At 45.6% G+C, this 15,040-nt stretch overlaps 1 protein-coding gene across 3 annotated transcripts in view; it reads left to right on the forward strand.

Annotated features, from left to right (window-relative positions):
- EHF (ETS homologous factor) overlaps window positions 1–14,164 on the forward strand; it is a 40,079-nt gene extending 25,915 nt beyond the window's left edge. For 2 of the 3 annotated variants that reach the window (XM_060018685.1, XM_060018686.1), the window contains exons 4-9: window positions 2,124–2,186; window positions 4,853–4,921; window positions 5,040–5,108; window positions 10,517–10,579; window positions 12,145–12,340; window positions 12,444–14,164. In XM_060018685.1, coding sequence (XP_059874668.1) covers window positions 2,124–2,186; window positions 4,853–4,921; window positions 5,040–5,108; window positions 10,517–10,579; window positions 12,145–12,340; window positions 12,444–12,543 — 560 coding nt within the window. In that variant the 3' untranslated portion in view covers window positions 12,544–14,164. The remainder of the gene's footprint in view (window positions 1–2,123; window positions 2,187–4,852; window positions 4,922–5,039; window positions 5,109–10,516; window positions 10,580–12,144; window positions 12,341–12,443) is intronic. The other variant, XM_060018688.1, reaches the window with a different exon arrangement.
- Window positions 14,165–15,040: the final 876 nt, after the last annotated feature.

A 15,040-nucleotide genomic window follows, 5' to 3' on the forward strand; every position in this document is an offset into this window, starting at 1 on the left:
GGACAGGCTTGAAGCCTAGGGTACAAGATGTGTCTAATCCCATACAAATCCAGCATAATGTAATTCTCTCTTTACATGGTTAATTTCCAAGGAGACAAAGGTTAGCTGGGTATTCACAGGATACTTGGTACTCTCAGAAAAACCACTTCTTTCTCTTGCAAATGGGGTTCATTGTTTCATTCCCAATCCCTTGCTTGTTAAGATCATCATGGCTATTTTTTTAAAAAACTTTCTACACCTAGATTCTTAAGATGGGACGTAAGTGTGGTATGAAAATAGGCAAAATTAGATCTAGTTTGTTTTTTGGGAGGGGAGAAAGCTTACAATACTACAACAGATTTTTAAAAGGTCCTGAATCGAAAAAAGGCTTAAAACGAATGGTCTGGACACATCTGGGATGTTTCTGCAGTGATTTCTGGGATTGGTGCTGCCCTAGAGCCCCAGGTGTCTTTCCTGAGGCCTCACCTAGCACATGGACAGGCACCGTTTAAAGGCTGTCCATTGGTGCTAGTTTATTCACACATGCACGCGTGCTACACGGGCTTGCAAGAGCTGGTAGGGTAGACATCTATCTTGCAGAATGTCCTTGACACGGGCCTAAGGTTCTTCTGATAGTGGTTATAAAAACTAGCTCCTCTGAGAACTATTTTGGAAAGCAGTGATATGTACGAATAGTGAGCGGTCCTGTCCACATCGGAATGGGCATGCTGTCTAAGCAGAATCTGTGTTTGGGCATGTAGCTGGAGCTTTGGGAAGCATGAGCTCCAGGGCTGTGAACCAGATTCAGATCCAGAGAGCTGCCATCGACACTGAAGAGAACCCAGCGTCTGGCTGCGGAGCGGGCAGAAGTGGTGGTCCTTTGAGATGAACTCATTCAGCTCCTGGGCACTCCCTACTTCCCATCCACCTCACAGAGGTGGTTGCTCCTTTTTCTTTTACTAGAACCAAACCAAACAAAGCTCTAAAAATAACCCCCAGGCATCTTCAGAAAGAGCAGACTTACACTTGAAGAATTAAAAATATTTACCTCCCCACCTCCAATTAAATCCAGCGGGACAGCTCCTCTACAGCAACTTGCAGCATCTCAAGTGGAATGGTAACTCTTTCTCTGTCTCTGTCTCTTTAAAGCTTTGCCCTGATTGAAGCTCAAGGCAGGGAAGCGTGGGAGGTGATGTGGCCGTCCTTGACCTTCCACCTTTGACCTTCCATCTTTGGCCTTCCATGACTTGCATGCTGCTGGTGCCTCTGAATGCCTAATGTCCAGATTTCTCACCTTTGTTTCGTTGTTTGCCTTTTTGTAGACATTCCTCTAACTTCCATTTATTGAGTATTTACTTATACAAGGACTCTAAGTGAATTGATTCATTTGGTGACCTTATGAGAAAATAAATATTGCACCCATTTGACAGGGGCAGTTTTCATCTGGGAAAACTGAAGGTCAGAGACATTAAAGCATGACCTCTGCTCCTGAGATATTTATAATCTGGATGGGCAGGAAAAACATATGAAACGAACTCACATGTATATATGTGCTTTTATATATGATACATCTGGAGAAAAGTTGCCAGGCATAAATAAGGGAAGAATCACTGCACTTATCCAGACACAGCTCATAGATTAGATCTAATCAAAAGGGGTTTGATTAAATTTAAGATCAAAGAAGAATTAAGGTGATTTTCCTTGTGTTTCCTTTGCATTTTGTATCAAATCTTAGTATGCGAAAGCACCTTAGAGGAAATCTAATGACTTTAGCTAGTTTAATCTCCGAAATATACAGTTGAGGAAACCAAGATGAAGAAAGGTGAAGTACCTTGCAGCTATTAGTGGAAAAACTGGTCTTTCAACTTCTAAAGTTTTATTTCCTCCATACTGGATGCCTTCTCTATGCAAGGCCAAATAATTCCATCTGATGTTGGTGCCCTAGCTACTGATTTTCTGGGCCAAGGGCCCCAGGCTTGAGATTATAGATCCAGAGAGGGAAGCCCCCTCCCGGAAGCAAAGAAGGGTGACCGTGCTGTGGGACTGGCAGAAACTCTTCCACGAAGCCAGCTTCGTCCTTGGTCAAGCAACACATTTTGGCTACATGTGGGCCCGCTCTGAGTTTCCCAATCTGTCCTTCACAGGCCAGTGCAGCAGTGACCTGTTCCAGTCCACACACAATGTCATCGTCAAGACCGAACAAGCTGGTGAGTCGTGGCAGATGAGCCAACTTGGTAGGCAAAGGCCTGCGGAGGACAACTGAGAGGGAGTGTGAGGGAGAGTGTGAGAGCGGGACGGAGCCAGTACTTTGGCAGGAAACCCAGGGATGTCTCTTCCCTGGCTGTCTCCAATGGGCCCGGCAGCCATGAGCCTCATCCCTCGTCCTTGGGACCAGTGACTGCCGACTATTTCTGATTTCTAAGACTGATGGTGAGCCTAATTCTGCCCACACTTCTCTGCTTCCCATGGTTGGTCAAGGGAACATCCAGGCTCTGATCCAGGAGCCCAGAAAATGCAGAGTCTAAGTGGGCTTTCTTGTCACCACAAAGAGTCAGGGGATTGGACTTGGCCAAGTTAGGAGAAGCCAGGGGAGAGAAGAGGAAGGGTCAGTGTCTCCTCTCCCTCTCCTCCCTTGGAGGGAGTGTGTTTCTCAAGGAGGAGGAAGGTTCGGACTTGGTGTTGTAGTTACTATAGTTTCTGGGGACCTTGGAGTTTCTGTAGGGTTGTCCAAAGGCAGCTGTGGAACTGACTCCTGCCTTAAGTATGCTTTTAGACAAAAGCCACTATTCTGAGCTCTGAGTAGGGTCTGCAGGCCCAGAGTAGCTACATTCATTTTTGTTCTCCTTCATCTGCCTAATCATCCCTCCTTCCTCTGCCCCAAAATCTCTCTCCTGGGGACTTTCTGTCTCCCCTGGGAACTTGCAGGGGGCAGTAACTGCCTCGAGAAGTTGTGCCCTAGAGCCTTGTACCAATCAGAGGTCTTTGTATAGTGACCTTTGGCCTATGACCTCTTAGTCTAGGGAGAGCTCTGCAAGTGCCCCCAGGTCCATAGGAGCTGCCACTGCTCCAAGGTCACTCCCTATGTCCACATCAGTGAGAATGTGGGCCACATGGACCAACCACGGAGTTTGCCTCAGGCCTCCCTGCAGGTTGCGTGCCGGTCCCCAAGGACTATATTAGACCTGGGGTGATTTGTGAGTCACTAGGGGCAGAAATTGGCCCCACGCAGTTATTTACTCTTTTATAAGGGGGCTGGTCTACCATTATTAAAGAAAAAACAGTAGCTGCTAAACATGTGAATTAGGTATTCCTAGCCCTGCCCTTCCCCCCAGAGACCAGGGCTGAGTTACCCAGATGGTCTGTGCTTTATGGACGTGACTGCCCTAGAGGCAGCCACAGGACTTGACCTAGAGGATGGTGCCCCCTGACCCGAATCCCCACTGTTGACTGGACAGATAGCCCCAGCGGAGGAGCCAGGCTGGTACTGGAGAGGTCCCAAGTACTTGACAATTCCTCCTTGACCATCCAGATCTTCTCATGTTGCCAGTTCAGAAAAGCTGAGCCGAAGGGTGGGGAGGAAGCTCCACCCTGGGAGGAGGGGAAAGGAGGCTCATACAGGGGCCAACACCCCCAAACCTTTTTGGTTCAGTTTGTTTTCAGAGACAACAACAGGTACACAAGGTGACCCAACGAGGACAGAGGGTGTAACCCCTAAGTGATCAGGCTTGGGGTGCCCAAACACGTAGCTATTAGTTCAAATACCAGCTAAATCCCTATGTCGTAAACAGGAGGACTTAGCCAGTGAGTCAGGTTTTTATACCATTTATGCTACAAAAACAAAATGAAACTCGGCCAGTGGCTTACCACCCCGGCCCTGAAATTCAGATGCTGGGCAGGAGGGAGCCGAGGGCAGCCTCTGTCTGTGACGAGGGGAGAGCAGGAAGCTCCTGGTGGGGATGAGGTGACAGCTCCTGCCAGATCTCACAGCTCTTGGCCAGCCAGGAAAGAAGAAGCTTCTGTTGGAGATCAGCCCAGAGGTGAGGGGTGTGTAGGAGTTGGGCTTCGTTTAGGGTAGGTGGAGGGGAGTTTCCTTGGAGTCTGAAATCTGAAGAGTCAGGAGACGTGCTTACCCAGCACACTGAAGAGAGAGAGAGAGAGAACTTTTCCTAGATGAAGCAATGAGGCCCTACTCTTAAAACCTGTTTATTTGATTTGGTAACACTCTCATCTCCTTCTCCTTAGTTCTGTTTTGAAAATTTTATGTCACCCCTTAAGCATATTGGAGAAATCTTGGAGGGAGGGGGCTGTCACCCAACTTGAGGAGAGTTTCTCTCTGGATTTTAGCAATAAAGACTCTGTGATAAGACTGAGCAGACTTTTTCTTAAAGAAACATCATTAATTCTCCCAGGAAGACGTTACTAGGAAAAGATGCTCATTAATCATGAAATTATTTTGTCCCTACCATTTTTTTTACTAGTCTAAAAATATTCTGGTGACAATATAGTAGAATGTAAGACAATGCCAGGCTCCTGGACCCCCCCCCCCCCACCAAGTGCAGACTGGGAATATCCTCAGGAAAGCATTGGTCTAGGACAGGATCCCACTGTTGCAACTTCTCTCACTTCCCTCAAAACGCAACAGGTGTAGAACACCTGGATGGGGCCGTAACAAAGTCCACCTCCCCTAGGGCCCTGGAAGAAAACTGGGGTAACATTATGATAAGGTAACATGTGGCTGAAGCAGAATCTTATCTCTTCTCTCTGAGAACCAGCCCCTTGTCCCACACCTCTCTGATGAACAGTGAGTAAGAAAAGGCAAACTCCTCACCTGGGGAAGGTGATTGCTGACATTCCCATTTTCTGTCCTTTGTAGACCCTTCCATCATGAACACCTGGAAAGAAGAAAACTATTTATATGACACCAACTATGGTAGCACAGTAGGTAACTAACTCCCCAATGCTTAAGACCCTTTTACATTCTTATTCTGGTTTTCTAACAGCCCAAAATTTATGTTGTAAGGAGGGGACTCTTAATGTCCTTTATGTTTTCATTGCCACAGAGTTGTTGGACAGCAAAACTTTCTGCCGGGCCCAGATCTCCATGACAACCAGCGGTCACCTTCCCATTGGTAAGTTGTCCTGACATCCGAGGCTGAGTGTACCTCCTGCAAGTGCTTACTGTGAATTAATGAGAATTACCAATGCCCTACATTTCCAACTTTGCTGGAGTCTTTCCCATTAAAAGGCTAGGAAAAATTTATAGAGAATCTGCTTTCGGGCCCATATTTGTACATTGAAAATGACCAGCAAGGATGCCTCTAGGAAATGTGTTTTGCTCCTGTGAAACCAAGTCACTCTCTGTGACAACAGAAACTCTCTCTTCAGTAAAAACTTGCTTTTGTGAAATTATCCAATAAAATTATTCATATGTGGGTATCCTTATGGGGGAGAAGGCTCTATTTAATTTTCAACAAGCTGTCTTTGGCTTTAGAGACTGAATGTCTAACAGTGGAATTCAGAGGTCAGTGAACCTGGGATGATGGTCTCTGGGTGGAGGGGCAGTAGCTGAAAACTTCTGGAACCCTGGGAATCACAGGTCAGTTTTAAAGTCTGACCTTGTCGGCTCATCAGGACTCTCTAATTAGTCAGACCACCTGCACATTATGAATTATGTTCATATGAGTTGTGTTTGGTTAGGACTGGATGCATCTGGGGTCTACCCATGACTCTCAATCAAGGTTACACTGAGCGGGAGGGTTGGTCTGTTGAGAGTCTGGGAGAGGAGCTTTCAGATTGTATTTCAGATTATTTCTCCTTGTCCACTTACAAATAGGTCCACTGGTAGGAATGAGTGCATGGGGGAGGTGAAGAGAGGGTTTCGTGTTGTCCCTTGATCTCGGTGTGAATTTGTGAATCTGTTTGGCTCTGTGAAATGGAGCTTAGACCCGTCACAAGTGAATCTGTCTTTTCCTGGAATTGAATTTGGGGCAGCTTCAGAACTGGGATTTAAAAGAGTGTCTGTGAAAGGAAGAATCAAACAACAACCCTTCCTTTTTTTTTTTTTTTTTTTTTTCATTTTGTTGAGTGTGCTTTTGAGAACTGAAAAAATGCAAGCTTTTGGTTTGAGGTTTTGTTCGGGTCAAGCCCTTTGAATGAGACAGGGCTGGCAGCCAGGGTAAATGCTTCTGGAATTGAGGTTAAGAATGGAGGCCAATTCATTTCTCGACCTCCCCCTCCACACAGAGGCCCATCGCCTTATGTGTCACTCTAAGTATTTGCTGAAATTAGGGAACTAGATCAAACACTGGAAAGGTTCTGCAGTGGATTTGCCATGCTGGGGGAACTGAGCCAGTCAGGGTAAAATTTCTGTGGCAATCGTTGCCACCCAGTCAAGACCAAGGTTTTCAGAGCTGAAGAAACCACCACGGTCGCCCTCTGACTTCCTGACACACCTCCTGAGGTGTCACCTCCCACGTCCTGGGTCTTTGGCTTAGGGCGGAAGATTCCAAGGAAGAATAAAGTTGAACCAACCACTTCCTGAGCCTCAGGGATGGTTAGGTCTCTAGGCACCTGGGAGAGGAAAAGCCGTAAAAGGAAAAGCAACTCTGCTGCCCTCCCAGCCAGGCCACACTGCTCTCTCCTGCATCCTGACTTAACCTGCTGGAATCTCCCAATCAACAGGAACCAATGTCGGCTTTCATATTTGTAGTAACAGGGAACTAACTCACTGTCTCCTGAGTTCAACTATTCTCCTTTTGAATAGTCCTTCTTCAAATGGGCTTTACAGATCTGCTCTCCTGCACCTCCCTTGATTCTTGATCACCTTACTCCACATTCCTATCCCGAAATGGTAACACAGGCTGGAAAATGAGATGAGCCCTCCAGGACCCCGATCCGAATGATCACTTAAAGAATCATTTCAGTGTCTGGGTTGCTGAATTCTTTGGGGTAACAGCCTTCCAGGTAGGGTAGTTAATTACAGCCTTGTAAGGATCAGTTCCTTTCAGAATAGTTTAGTCTCTACTGGACGGGACCAGAACCGCCCCCCCCCCCCCCCCCCCCGCCAAAGACCCTTGTCATTTGTCTGAGTCTTTGGATTTCCAGCTCCCATGAAATGGAGTGCAGTTAAGTATCTTTATGTGTTTTAGTGCAAGTCACAAGCCGCGCCGAGGCGAGGCCACATGTCAACTGACGCCCTCGCTGATAAACACAGGTGGGGAAGCGGGCTCTGTTTTGATGTCTCTGTCATCTGCTCATTTCATAAAATGGCCGCCACCAGTGTTCCGGATCTGCCCGATAGTCCTCGAGCCAATGACGCTAATTCGGGATTGATGTGTTTATTTACCGACTCGCTGAGCCTAGAGCGAGGGTGGCATGGTCTATTATAACGCTGAAATTTGTATATCCCGTAAAGAAATGGCTCACAGCTGAATAATATGCAAATGCTTCTAATCTTTGCTTCTTGTGAAGCAGCTTAGATGAAGTCATGCTCTGGAACTCATCATAAACTCGTGCCTTGGTGCTGCCCGGTCTGGACTGGACCTTGGCCTGAGGTGCCTGGGAGTGGAGCAGGAGAAGGCCAATCTGGACAGTTTCCCCAGAGCAAGCCATTATTTTATAAGGATGAATCACTTAACCACGCGGCTAACTTCAAAGGTTTTGACTTTTATTTGGGGGCCGGGGGGAAGATACAGGGGGCAAGGCCATCATATTAAGGTGAGGTTTCAGATCAAAGGATTTTAGTGCTGAGGCAGGTGGGTGATTCCACAGCTTGTCGTGCATGCCCTGGGGACTGGAAGAAGAGGCTGGAAGAAATTCAAGTTTCTTTTGCCCTTGGCTGCATATTCTTGCCTACGATGATGCACACATTTTTATTGGGGGGATGTTTTTCGCGGGAGGTCTTTCTTAAGCTGGATGGAAATCTAGCTTGGGCAAATGGCTGACATCTCAAAGAGAACATGTCCTCGTGGTGTAGCTGGTCTGGGGGTTCTTAATCTGGAGTCCATGGACTCCTAAGTGACCCACACACTCCTGAAATTGTTGCAGAATTTCACGAGTGTACACATATGTGCCTTTTTCTGGGGAGAGGGGCCAAGGTTTCCATTTTATTCATAAAGGTACCTTAACTCCCCGAAGTAACTGATTCTTGCATTACATGAGTTTGCAACCCGTAAACAATGATTGAGGCCAAGCTGAGAGACACCTACACTTGGGTTTTTCTGAGTTCAATGCTGGCTCTGAAATAATGGCCCTGCATCCCTCCTGGATGCCATTTGAAAATGAGCTTTGCTTGTGGCCTGCTGGGTAAATGCCACTCTTTGTCTGCAGAACAACGTGGCCCTGTCAGAATGATGTATCACTTGGAAACCGCTGTGGGTGCCAACCTGTCGCAATATTGTCACATCCTGATGGGATGTCGCAACCTCACCCTGAAACCTACAGGGAGGGAGAGTGGAGTCTCCTTGCATTTCCTGCGAATTTGTTCTTTCAGGTTTCAGAGAAATCCAAGTCGGGTGCGAACCCTCCTGCTGACAGTGTTGAGGGGGAGGGGCGGCGGGGTGGGGGAGGATGGTGGCACATTTAACCAGAAAAAGAGGTTTCTCTTGTAACCAGATCTTATTAAAACTCTCTCATCTATCCCACCACGACTTTCAAACTGCTGGGAGCTCTGAGTTGTGACAATCTGGGGGATCAGATAGGTGAATGCACCCGTGCATGCGGGGAAATAGAGAATCATCAAATTGGAATGACTTTTCCCCACTAACTAGTGGGTTGCAGAACTGAACCTGATTCTTGGCAGGGAAGACATTTATGAAATCTCTTATGTGGCACCCTCTTTGGAAATGGCATAGAATAGTGGTTATGAGTGAAACCTCTGGATCCTACTATCGCCTTCTTCATAGGGCGATTGTGTGAATCAAAACAGGTGATTCATGGAAAGTGCTGACCACAGTGCCTGGTACATAGTAAGTGGTCAAGAAACAGGAGCTAGTCTTCTTAACCATTTTCCTTAGGAGGTAATGGTATTCAAACTTTATTGAATAATGGATCACTACTGACAATCTTGAAAGCTGTGGACCCTCTTCCCTTGCCTGCGGTTTCAGTCAGTCTGAAATGCCCTTGAAGTCCACACATGGGTCAGCAAACCTTAAGTTAGGGAGCCCTGATGTAATGTACACAGAAGGGATGCGATATACTGGTCCAATTTCTCATCAGGATTGGCTACCATTTAGGGGCTGCCCTGGATTCAAGTTGGCAGATTGTTGACTGTGGGAGTTTTTTTTGGTAAGATCTGCGTCAGTTGTCCTGACATTTGAAGTGCCCACTGACACACCCACACACCCACACACCCACACACACCCCCACACACACACACTGCTAGATCATTTAGTTTTCTCTTTAACAAGTTTTATTTCACAGATTTGCCTCTGTCAACTCCTCTTTGTTGATAATCTCAAGGGTTACCATAATGAGTCATTTGTTAAACTAATCTGTGTTTCCATAGTCCACTGTGGCCCTCTGTACTGAGCTCAGGCCAGTCAATGGCCCCTTTGTCAGGCTGATTAAAAGGTAACTTTGCATGCCAAAAAAGGCACTCCTCTGGCTTACAAGTCATCTTTCTTTGTTATAAATGTTTACATTTTTGTTTTATATATATATATAAAAGCCTAAAACTTTTCAATGACCTAAATCCTTCAGTGGGGACTTCCCTGGTGGTGCAGTGGTTAAGAATCCACCTGCCAATGCAGGGGACACGGGTTCGATCCCTGGTCCGGGAAGATTCCACGTGCCGTGGAGCAACTAAGCCCGGCACCACAACTACTGAGCCTGCACTCTAGAGGCCGTGAGCCACAACTACTAAGCCCGCGTGCCACAGCTGCTGAAGGCCACACATCTGGAGTCCGTGCTCTGCAACAAGAAGCCACTGTAATGAGAAGCCCACGCACCGCAACGAAGAGTAGCCCCCACTCGCCTCAACTAGAAAAAGCCAGCGGGCAGCAAAGAAGACCAACGCAGCCAAAAATAAACAAATAAAAAATAAATCCTTCAATGGTTTCCCACCTCTCACAGAATAAGAGCTAAAATCCTCAAAAAGTCCTACAAGGCCTTAGTGATCTGAACCTCACCTGCTCCCCTCTGCCCCTTGTTCACAGCCACACTGACTTCCTTCTATTCTATGCACACTGACCTCAGGGCCTTTGCTATTCTCAGGCGTGGAAAGCTCTTCCACAACCTCTCTGTATGACTGTCCCCTCACACCTTTCTGGTCCCTTTATCAGAGACGTCTTCTGTGACCACCTTATATTTAATGGCAAAATTATTCCTATCTCCACACTTCTACCCCTATTTCTTACCCTGAAATTTTTTCTCCAGAGCACTTATCACCTCTGTTTTGTTTTGGACACGACCACCTACCTGAACAGTGCTAGGCATGTAGTAGGTGCTCAATAAATACTGGTGAAATGAGTGGATGAATGAATGAAGATGATAATTGTAGGAAATAGGGAAATGAAGCAGTTCTCATTTTTCTCTTTAGCAGAGTCGCCTGATATGAAAAAGCAGCAAGACCAACCAACAAAGTCCCACACCAAAAAGCACAGTAAGTTGGCTGGCTTTCAGATGCCTCCTGGCCCTTCCCCTTGAGTGGAGAATAACTGGACGCCACCAGTGTTTAGACAAATATTGCCTCTGCCTTCTACCTGCATTTCTTCACCTCAGACTGGGTAGGGTGTGAAAAGAGAGGCATCACTTGCTGTCTAAGTAACCCCCTCTGCAGTTGTTTCTCAAAGTGGAGCCCCAGTGGTTATTTCCTCCTCATTCTGTTCTCTTTGTGCTAAAACTGAGACATCAGTGAACAAGAACTTCTTGCAGGCATGGGGTGAGCAATTTCCCTTTCTCCAGAAAAAAGGGCGGGAAAAGGAGAGAGATGGGAAGAAACAGCTGAGGGTGTATTCTTTTTTTCTTTTGCTGAATGTTGGCTTCTTACTTTTGTGGAGTTATTGTTCCAAGAAATACTGTTTATTCTTAAGATTCAACAGTGCTTTTGGGGAGTTGTATTTCCCCCGATAATAAAACCTTATGAAAGTGTATGAAATATCAGAGACGTGGAGGTGGTGGGGGGGAGGACACGGAAAGAAATCAAGGTGGTGTAATCTGGAAATTGTAAGGAGTTGGACTGCCATCTGCTATCTGCTACTCCAGGTCATCCCACAGAACTGAATGAACACAGCCCTTCAAATTGGGTGTGGGAGGGAGTTGTGTGTCACAAATCCAGTGAGGGTAGAATTGAATTTGGTTGCTAATTTCATTGCAGTTGCTGTTTCATTTTCAAATTGGCCCCCTCCACCCCCGTGAGACCCCGCACCAATATATTCTAGGAGTTAGAATTCTAAGACCCTGCCGATGCGCATTTGGCTGACACACAGTTGCTGGGTGGCAGCCGTCTAATTGATTGAGGTTCTAAACAAAAGAGGTTCTGAATAAAAGTGGTTGAGCGTTGCTCTCCTGGGAAGTAACAAGTTGAAATGAATGCCCAGCAATCTGTTAACCGTATTTAGAAGATACACCGCCTAGCCTAGGAGATCCAAAACCTATTTTTTAAACTTATTTCTTTTTATTGAAGTACAGTTGATTTACAATGTTGTGTTCATTTCTGCTGTACAGCAAAGTGATTCAGTTATACATATATATACGTCCTTTTTAAAAAATATTTTTTATTATTGTTTATCACAGGATATTGTATATAGTTCCCTGTGCTAGACAGTAGAACCTTGTTGTTTATCCATTCCATATAATAGCTTACATCTGCTAACCCCGACCTCCCACTCCGCCCCCTCTCCCAACCTGTGCCCCCTTGGCAAACACAAATCTGTTCTCTGTGTAAGACCTATTCTTTTGTCTTGGCTTTGCCACTCGTTAGCTGTGTGACCTTGGTCAAGTCAGTTGAATTCTCCATGCTTCAGCTTTCTGATTTGTAAAATTAAAAACCTGTGCTAGTTCATTCTTAAATACCCAGTGGGGAGTCTGTGACTTGGCGTCACAGGTGGGTAGCATGGAATCGAGTATCTCTGACTTGTTGTGAGATATTTCAACTCTAGGCTTCCTCTAGCCCTTCTTTGCAGTGACTTCAGCCATGAATAAACTCCTTTTTCTCCTTCACCTCAGATCCGCGAGGGACTCACTTATGGGAATTCATCCGCGACATCCTCCTGAACCCAGACAAGAATCCAGGGTTAATCAAGTGGGAAGACCGGTCTGAGGGCATCTTCAGGTTCTTGAAATCAGAGGCTGTGGCCCAGCTATGGGGGAAAAAGAAAAACAACAGCAGCATGACCTACGAAAAACTCAGCCGAGCCATGAGGTGAGGGGTTTCACGTCTCCAAACGTGATAAGGCCGTGTGACCAGTCATTCCCCCGGCTGTCTTAATCAGACCAGCCACCTTATGCAATGCCTTTTGTTACAGATATTACTACAAAAGAGAAATTCTGGAACGTGTGGATGGACGAAGACTGGTATATAAATTTGGGAAGAATGCACGCGGATGGAGGGAAAATGAAAACTGAAGCTGCTGAAACATTGAACACAAACCTAAACACATCCCACATGATAACCAACCAAGAAGTCCCTGGACATAAATATTTCAAAGACTACTTTTCTCTGATATTTATGTACCATGACGGGGAAAAAAATACATCTACTTCTAACAGGAAGAAGGAACATGACAGTTGATAGAATTATTTTGTTACTTTGAAGTATGTCCTATATGGGGAACAAACGTACACAGTTTTCTGTGAAATATGACACTGTATGTGGCTGTGATTTGTTTTTGCCTCTATTGTGAAGTTCTTCTCCACTGCAAGAACAGAGTCTGTAGCCATGTGCTTCTTGCTAAGGAGAAAGAAAAAAAAAATCAGATGGCATTAAAAGTTTTTATGTGCAAAATGATTTAGGAAAAGATGAGGTGTCCTCCGCGCATAGCATCCTCGTGGCCTCTTCAGGAGAGGTGGGCGTGGCCTCTAGGATGAACTCCAGGGTCTCCGATTGGTGGGATGAACCAGAAGGATGCTGAGAAGTCTACCCTGACCTTCGGGAGTCAGTGAGTGGAGAATGAGGACTTCCACAATCCAGAGTGGACTGTAATCATTGCATAATCATATGCCTTTTATGCTTAAATCAGAAAAGAATAATGGTGGAGGGGGCTTTATACTCATTCAGGAATGATTTACCCGGTGCCAAGTCTATCTTCCCTCCTCCCCCTTGGATGATTGGTGAAAAACTTCAATTGCCACCTCTGCTCACTTTTAGTTACTTAAAGAGAAGGTCCGGCTTTGGTTATTTTTATCCCAGTTGCTTAAAAATAAGTGGGAAAAGGGAGGTAGTTATGAGTTTGCTCTTGTACTCCCATTGTCCTGTGGTTTCCCAATTGGCACAATTGATATTTTTGTCTGAATTATTCTTTGTTGTGTATTATTTGGCTGTCCTGTGTGTTTTGGGATGTTTAGCAGTATCTATGATCTGTACCCACTAGGTGCCAATAGCACTCTGGTCCTCGAAGTTATGACAAACCAAAATGTCTCTAGACATTACCAAGTGTCCCCGGGGCCCGGGGGGAGGGAGAACCACTGATTTAGCTAGTCAAGATGAAGATGGTGGTTTATTCTCAGAACAATAACAACAAAAAATCCCTAGAGTGAAGCAAAAGCAAGACTTTAAAGTCAACCTATTTTTCATTTTTAAAATGTTTGGACAATGGGTTGAAAGAGCTAGAGCGATTTCTTTTCAGAACCTGAGATGAGAGCTAGACTCAGATAAATTAAACAAGGGCTAACAATAGAACACACTGCACTAGAATTACAAAACAGAGTAAATATTATATTACAGAAGGAAACACTGAGAGGAGAGAAAAAGAGTGTGTGTGTGAGAGAGGAAGTTAGTTCCAGGGGAGAATCTTTGCAGAGGTTAGTTCTTATAATCTTTCCTCTTTTGGATAATCTCTTTCCTGTCTCATCTTAACTCATTCCAAAGTGAATGATGTCTTGCCTAGATTTGCATCTAAAAGAATGTTAAAAAAAAAAAAGACAAAGAAAAGAAAGGAAAGATGGAAGAGAAAAACAGAAAACTCTGTTCAGGATCTATGGTCAGGAAGGAGTTAGAGACTTCTCCAATGACGGCATTGTTCTGGGTCCCTGCAGACTTATCGCCAGACCCTGAAATCTGGGAGGAACGTGAGCCTGTAGACACTTTGAAAATGAGTTTGAACATCCAGATCCCTTTTGCAACTTTTCTTTTCTGCTCCCCATGTCCTTGGCTTTCTCCTCCCTCCTGCCTCTCTGTCTTGAGCATAATATGGGAATGAAGACATGTACCAATAAGAGGGGGCTCGTCTCATCCACTGATGGAACACCTCCTGCAGTGCCTTCCTCAACTCAGGCAAGCGAGTCATAGTCAAAGGTTGCAGAGTGTCTGTAATGGATTCAGAATGTTGGAAGTATGAAGAATTTGTCCTAATTATAATGAGAGCCATTATGGCCAGTGACCTTGGAGCACAGCTTAGTGAGATGAATGACCTTCTGAAGGTACAACCGAGTTGTTTTTCTCTCTGCCTGACTTGGTGCTACTCAGTGTTGTCAAGTCACAGTTACTGAGGGAACTGAGAGAAATGAAGATGAGCAGCACAGATCTGAGACATTCCTGCATGAAAGACACACCTGCTCTCCAAGGAAGGCTAAAGAGCTATGAGGCTTTCCCAGCAGTTGACTATACTTCCCACAGAATGAATTAAACCTCCAGATATTTGAATTAGTGTAAACACATGAATGTTTGTGTGACTGTGTGTGCCTGAATTGTGTGAAGTTATTAGGGGTGTCTGCTAATTCGCTCTCTGCTGTTTCTTCTCTGGCTTGGCCTGTTCATCATCTAGGCAGCCTGGATCCTTCTCCGACCTTGCTCTTCCACAAACCTGTAAGTTTCTCACATTCCTCCAAATTGGTCTTGCTCTTTCCTCACCCTCTCCATTGAAGAGCAGTCCCTGCTAGGTATTGAGTCTGGGGTGTACTGACT

Source organism: Delphinus delphis, chromosome 8 (genome assembly GCF_949987515.2).
Source record: "Delphinus delphis chromosome 8, mDelDel1.2, whole genome shotgun sequence".
In the NCBI taxonomy this organism is placed as follows: Eukaryota; Metazoa; Chordata; class Mammalia; order Artiodactyla; family Delphinidae; genus Delphinus; species Delphinus delphis.